This window comes from Asterias rubens, chromosome 14, assembly GCF_902459465.1.
Source record: "Asterias rubens chromosome 14, eAstRub1.3, whole genome shotgun sequence".
Classification (NCBI taxonomy): Eukaryota; Metazoa; Echinodermata; class Asteroidea; order Forcipulatida; family Asteriidae; genus Asterias; species Asterias rubens.
The window spans coordinates 13,888,457-13,895,667 of record NC_047075.1 but is presented as its reverse complement, the minus strand read 5'-3'; the positions used below and the strand labels follow the sequence as shown (position 1 = coordinate 13,895,667).

Below are 7,211 nucleotides of genomic sequence, written 5' to 3'. Positions count from 1 at the left end.
TGTTTTCTCTGGATCCGTTGCAATACCTTTACCGGAAACAACATGTCCAAGGTATTTAACTTCCTCTTGCAACAGGTTGCACTTCGACGGTTTGAGTTTCAGACATGTTCTCTGAGGCAGGAAAAAACTTTGCCTAGGCGTTCGATGTGTTCGTCAAAGTTGGCTGAGAAAACGATGATGTCGTCAAGGTAGAGCAGGCATGTGACATAATTCTGTTCTCCAAGGCAGGACATCATGAGACGCTGGAACGTTGCTGGTGCGTTCGATAATCCGAATGGCATCCTCTCACACTCGAACAGTCCCATGGGAATTGTGAAGGCTGTCTTTGGGATATCTTTTTCTTCCATCTGCACCTGCCAATAGCCGGATGTCAAATCTAACGTCGTGAACAGACAGGCTTTACCAAGGGCATCTAAAGCTTCTTCGATGCGAGGAAGAGGACATGCATCACGAACTGTCTTATTATTCAGCTGACGATAGTCGATGCATATACGGAGGGAGCCATCTTTCTTGTGCGCTAACACGATTGGAGAGGCATATGGACTCTTACTCCGGCGGATGGCGCCCGATTCCTCCATTCCTTTCAGATGATCCTTAACTGCTTGGTATTGAGCGGCTGGAATTCTGCGATGAGGGAGTCGAAATGGTTGGTCGTCTATGAGCGGAATGCTGTGTTTGATGGTTGAGGTACAGCCAAAGTCAAGTGAGTTGGATGAAAATACATCTGAGAACTCATGAAGGAGATTGTCAAGCTGTTGTGTCTGTGCCTCGTTCTCGAGTGCTGATTTGGATAAATCAAGATTTGGAATGACGGTAGGCACCGTGTCTGTGACTGTGGCACTTCTAACACTTGCGGTTGAAGGAGAGTTTCCGGATTGCTCTTGAACAGGTATATCATCAACTCGTAGTATGGATGACAGTTGGGCTAGTCTACTGTTGCGCTTGATGACAATGGGCTTTGCTGAGATATTACACAGTCTAACAGGTACTCGGCAGTTGGGACCAATGTCTGCTACCAAGTTGCTAACCTTCAGACAAGATGAGGTTTGAAGAAGATTTTCAACAACAACCGTGTAGGGAAAACCTTGGTTACTAGGCGCTTGACAAATGATGTCTTCTTCTTTTCCCGGTGGAATCACACGAACAGAGCGACCAATGTACTTTGCGTAACCGATCAAACCACGCTGATCTCCAGGTTCTGAGTTGGTAGTGTTGCTGAAAGCTGCATGCCATGCTGGATTTTCTATCTGGAGTAGCTTCATGTAGTTTACACCTCTCTTTATCTGTTGGTCTCTTTTTGAAGTTCTTATCACGTTTGTGCCTATCAGAATGGGAACATCTCTGCAGTACTTATCTGTTGGTACAACAAAGGCTGGGACGTCTTCGTAGACAACGTTCATGATTGTGAGTGATACGGGAATGACGCCTAAGTAAGGTACTCGGTGGCCACTAGCACCTTCGATGGAGACATCTGCTGAAGAGAGAGCGACATTTCTGAGTTTGGGGTGTTCTTTCCATAGGTCCTCTGTTATTGAAGTAACCTGTGAACCGGGAATCGATTAGTGCTCTGTAACTGAAGGCGTCAATCTTCACGATGTCTTCATTATCGGGACCAATAAGTTGTTGATGACCAGGTATTGTGTTAGGGTGTCGAGTTATTGAAGGAGAATTCCATGGCATTTCGTTTGAAGGAGAAACTTCTGGTGGGCATGTTACTTCCTGGCCTCTGACGGCTTGCCCTCTGGCCGTGGGCCTTGTTCGTTTAAAGGGGTACTTCTACATCCTCTGGCGATGTGCCCCTCCTGACCGCACCTGTGGAAAATAAAGACACGCTGGTTCGGTGATATTTCGTCTACATTCCTGTGTTGATATCTGTTGTGTGAAGTCGTGGTAGTGATTTGATCAACCTTCTGTGCTAGCTGACGAACTGTGAGAATGAGGTCTTCGAGCACTTCCCGTTCAGTGTTGGGCTGCAGGCTTTGAGGAAGAGGTGGGGTTCTATCGTAGTTCATACTACCAGAAGAATTTGATGGAGAAATAGATGGAGACATGGATGGAGACATAGAAGGAGATTGTTGCTGGACTTGAGGTCGAAACTGTTGACTATGTTGCAATTGAATCTTTGCTCCAGTCTTCAGAACTGCTGCCATTCTAGCTTCTCTTTCTAGTTGTCACAACTCGACCTGCAGTTCTCTAAATGTCATTTCTCTCGGTCGTATTGGTGCCAGTCTTTGGGTGACCTTTTCATCCTTCACACCTCTCATGAACTGCTGAGTGAGCATGCCGTTCCTGTTTTGGATGGTATGTCTTTCACCAGATCTTTCCTCGATTGTTCTCAGTGTCGCTTCAAGCTCGACGGCGTATATGCTCGGCTGCTCATTTGGGAGTCTCATGCGCTCGTAGAAGTTAGCTAAAGGGTCACCAGTCAACAGAACATCTCCAAATTGGGCTTTCAGTTCTGCAAAAGCTTGACGAGGTGTTTGTTGTTCTGGAGGTAGATTGAGGACAAGTTTTCTTGCTGCTCCTCCTAGGTACCTGACTATGGTGGAAAACTGAATGTCAATTGGCATTGAGGTTGTCTCGATGAGGTACTTGACATCTCGTACCCAGTCATCAATGGCTACAGTGGAACCTTGATCACGCCCAGTGAAAATCGGTACCGATTTTACTTGGTGTGACGGAAGGAGATGATGGTGAGATGGAGACGATCGGTGTTCAGTATCAGGTCTGCTTTGGTTGTGTGGTGTGAGCAAGGAATAACTTGCTGAAGAAGAGCTTCGTCTTGGCACTGGCTGTGTTCTGGTACTCTGTGTAGGGTGATGCAGATCTACAGGAGGGTGCCGAGACAAACTGTGAGTCAGCCGATTCTCGAATTGTTCAAGTTGAGACAGCATTTGATCACTACTGAGCGGATTGACATTGTCGAAATTCAAAGTTGGGGTCGAAGATTGTTCTCGAGCTCCAAATCTTTGCCTTGGTCGGGTGTCTGCCGAATGGTTGTGCAGCGTTTGGCGGCCTGGTCGTTGATGTGTAGTTGAGGTTGGTGACCGGAAATTTGCATCGGGAACCGATCTCCTTGGGGTATCCATCTTGCTTGAAGAAGACAATGGATATTTGCAAGAACACAGTCCAAGTTGAGAGATGATTGATAATGCAATTAGAAAACGCAAAGGTAAGTATTTGAAATTCAAAACTTGGTACATCAATGCAAAGTTCAAAATATCTGAGACTGAAATTCAAATTTGGTAATCAATGCAAAATTCAGATACATCTGAAGTGTAATTCAAAAGTGTGTGTACTCATTTTGGCGCAAGAATGAAAACAATTTCGGAAACCAATCTGGCAATGCAATAAAACAACTCGCAATTTATCAGGACTCGGTTTGCTACTGTCCTTGTAAAACCACTACAAGAAATTGCTTTGCCACACACTTTTGCCAAACACAAATAATCACAATGAATTCAATACAAAACAAATGTCAATCAATTGAAATGCGAAAGACCAGTTGCACTTGGGCGGTGTACTGTAAGTGATACACCTAATGCGATGAGGGTTAAATCCAATCACAACAGAGGCTCAACATAATGGTCATACAATAGTCATTGTCTCTTTGGTTGTTGAACACTTGGAGGAGTTACGCAATAGTCATTATCACTTTGAATGGCTGGAGTGTAATGAACACACAGTGGGCGTAAAAGTTCTTTTGTGTGCTCAGTTACTTTGGAAACTAACGCAGCATTTGTCAACAGTCCCGAAAATGCTGATCGAAATTGAAAAAAAATCTGGCTGGTGAAACACGATTTTTCAGAAGAATGTTCAAATACGGTTGTCAAAAAAATCTGCAGAAATTGTTCTTTTCCGAAATGACCTTAGTGTTCGTGATTGAAGTCAAAAATCACTCTCTTTTGTATGGTGCTTCCGGTCATTAAACCGCTCCTGAACTGTTGTCGTTGTTCCACTCCATGTCCACGGTAGAGTACCTCAAAACCCGGGCCAGTCAAACTCGGTGGGTACGCTGGGGGAAGGTCCCACTCTGCCGGATAGACGGCGACCACTCGAGGCTCGCTCAGGCGGACTTTTCATGTGAAGTGGTGTATGAACTTCTTCATCAGAGGGAGGTAGTAATGACGGCCAGGTCGTAATCAGGTGTGCCGTTGGTGTGCCTCTATACCCGGATTCTCCACCAATGTGACCCTCTCTAATACTTAAGAAAGTCGTATAAGGATAGAGGCTAACGGCAAGTTGTTTTCTTTACACTCGGTGCACCATTTTATTTCTTATAATAGTGGGTTAGGCCTCGGTGTTCTTGGGCAGGTTTGTAGGCCAACAGTTCTTCCACAAGTTGACGTCGGAACACCTTTGGGTTTTCAAGTGTCAATGGCGCTCAAAGAAAAAAATTGGCAGGGTATGTACATTGATATGTCTCTCCTCCTAAATGATTCTAGTGCTTCAGTTTTCGCTAAGGCGGGGGATACTACTGCTAACTTGTCATTGGCAATTGTTGGGGGGAATTTAGTTGTGCGCAAACCGGAAGGATCACGCAAGAAATTGGACACATTTGAGGAATGGCAGTCCGCTTTTCACAACTTTATGGCGATTTTTCTGGTGAAACACCCCAATCGCTGCGGGGAGCTGCTCAAATACTGCGAAATTATCCACATGGCTGCAGTTCAATTTCCTGGGCAAGGTTGGAAGCGCTACGATGAACAATTTCGCTTGCGTGGGGAGGCAGACCCCATGCGCTTTTGGGGCAAGCTTGATACCGAGCTTTGGCTAACCGTGGCAGTGGTGGGTGTTACTGCAGCTAGTCAATTTTCCAGTGGCAATGTTTTAACCGTTCCTCAACCCTCCTCTTCCAAGGTGCGCACGGGACTTTGTTTTGCGTACAACGGCACGCAAGGCTGTCATTTCCGTGTTTGCAAATTTTTGCATAGTTGTTCTAAGTGTCAGCGTGGCGGCATGGTCATTCTGAAGAAGAATCCAGTGGAAACTTGGCTCCAAATCATGATGTTTCGTCGTCGGATGAAGCCATGGATAGCGACCCTGACGACGATAGACCGGTAGCTGGACCGAGCGCGGCACCACCCGTTCAACGCCGTGGGATTGGACGTGGGCTCGGCAGGCCTCAACCCACGCTAGCCGGTCGAAATGGCAGAGGTGGTGGTCGCCCAAGAGGCCAAAAGCCACCGAATTTCCGTGAGGGGTGGTCTGAAACAAACAACGGATAACTTTCCGTATAGCGCCACCACTTTTTCACTCATTTTTACAAAAAGGGATATATCATTGAGGTAAATTAGATACTATATTATTTCATATCGAATGAAAAAGTGGTGGCGCCATACGGAAACTTTTCCCAAACAACTTCAGGCCCCCACCAATGCCATTTACTGGATCCAAAGGACCAAATGCAGACTACAGTGGCTTTTCTCCAGTGGAGATTTTCTACTTATATTTCACTGCTGCTGTTTGGGATCTCCTTGCAACTGAAACGAACAGGTATGCAAACCAGTTCATGGAGGCTAAACCAGGTACATATCATTGGGCGAACAATCCCACAAACATAAATGAGATGAAGGCATTTGTTGCAATCCTTCTTGCCATGGGAATAAAGAGAATGCCACAATACCATATGTACTGGGCCACATCCGAGATGTTGATAAACCGATTTTTCCCGTCAATTATGCCCCGTAATCGGTTTCAGGCCATCTTGCGGTTCTTGCATCTTGCTGATAATCTTGCCCCTCGTCGACCCCAGGCTCCTCGTAACAAACTTGTCAAACTTCAGCCGTTCCTCGATATCACGCTACCAGCATTTTATTCCGCCTACAATCCTGGACAACAGCTTTCGCCGGATGAAAGTATGCTCAGTTTCAAGGGACGACTGAGTTTTGTACAGTACATGCCAAAGAAACCGGTAAAATGGGGCATGAAAGCGTTTTCACTGAATGAATCGAAAACGGGATACACATGTGCATGGCAACTTTACACCGGTCACCGGGACTACCCCGCCGTCGCTCCCCGTCTTCTTCAACCTGACCCATCTCAAGACCATCCAACGGACCTATACGTGAGTGGGCATGTCATTCTGGACCTTATCAAAGGTTTTGAGAACAAAGGTCACACCATATATTGTGATAACTATTACACAAGCCCGGCATTGTTTTTGAAATTGACACAACTTGGATTCGGGTGTTGTGGAACAGTAAAATACGCAAGTAAGGGCCTGCCAGAAATTGCAAATCCAAAGAAAAACAAGCTGAAGAAAGGAGATGCCCCTATTTTCCACAGTAAGGCAGGACAACTTTGTATTTCTTGGTTTGACAAGAAATGTGTCAATGTCCTCACCACTGTTGGTAATTGTACCACCATGAACAAGCGTGTACGGTGTCGTCATGGTGAAAATGGACACCGCGAAGTTATCAAGCCGAACTCAATTGATGACTACAATAAATTTATGGGAGGAACCGACCCAGCCGACCAGTTATTCCAATATTACAATCACGGTCACAGAAGCGTCAAGTGGTGGAAACGAGTTTTTTTCCATCTTCTTGAGGTATGCATGGTGAACGCACACATCGTCTACACAAGTATTCCCGACAACATCAAACTTACGTCACTGAAGTTTCGACAGGCAGTCATCAGAGGACTTCTTGAAGGCTGGGATCGTGACCAAACGCGTCGAGGAAGACGATCGACAAGGGAAAACTTGCCCGCACGGCTCACAGACCGTGGTCATTTCCCTGGCCGTGCTGCTGGCTACCCAGACTGTATCGTGTGTAGCGACCGCTCGAAGAAGGGCGGGCGAAAACAAACAAAAATATGCTGCACTAAATGCGATCGTCCAATGTGTGCAGTACCATGCTTTGCACGCTACCACACTAACTTGCATTGAACAGTTATTTTGCAGATCCACCTGCAACTGTGTGTGAATTTTTTAATTGTGTTTTCTTTCCTTTGAATATTGAGCAGTAAGCATTCTGAAGGGTACCTTTCTTTTGAAACCATTTAGTAAACAAGTGTCATCATTGTTTACATTATGCTTTTGTTCAATGACTTCATGTTATTTATCAATCTTGAAGTTGAATTGTTTATGTTTTCGGTCCTTGGACTTATAAAAACAATGTGCTACCTAACAAAATATATAGCAAAACAACTTGTTTTATTTTTCCTAATTTGTTGATGTAATAGTAATACGTCTTTATTGAGTAAAA

The 7,211-nt window shown here is 45.3% G+C and overlaps 1 protein-coding gene across 1 annotated transcript; it reads left to right on the top strand.

Annotated features, from left to right (window-relative positions):
* The first annotated feature begins 5,377 nt into the window (after positions 1-5,377).
* Positions 5,378-6,892, top strand: LOC117299196 (piggyBac transposable element-derived protein 4-like). Its single transcript, XM_033782656.1, has one exon. It carries the CDS (start codon positions 5,378-5,380, stop codon positions 6,890-6,892), a length of 1,515 nt encoding a protein of 504 aa, XP_033638547.1.
* The last annotated feature ends 319 nt before the right edge of the window (positions 6,893-7,211 follow it).

What these genes read in the sequence shown, in the direction of transcription:
- LOC117299196 (XM_033782656.1), top strand. Translation starts at nt 5,378, where the DNA reads ATGCCATTTACTGGATCCAAAGGACCAAATGCAGACTACAGTGGCTTT.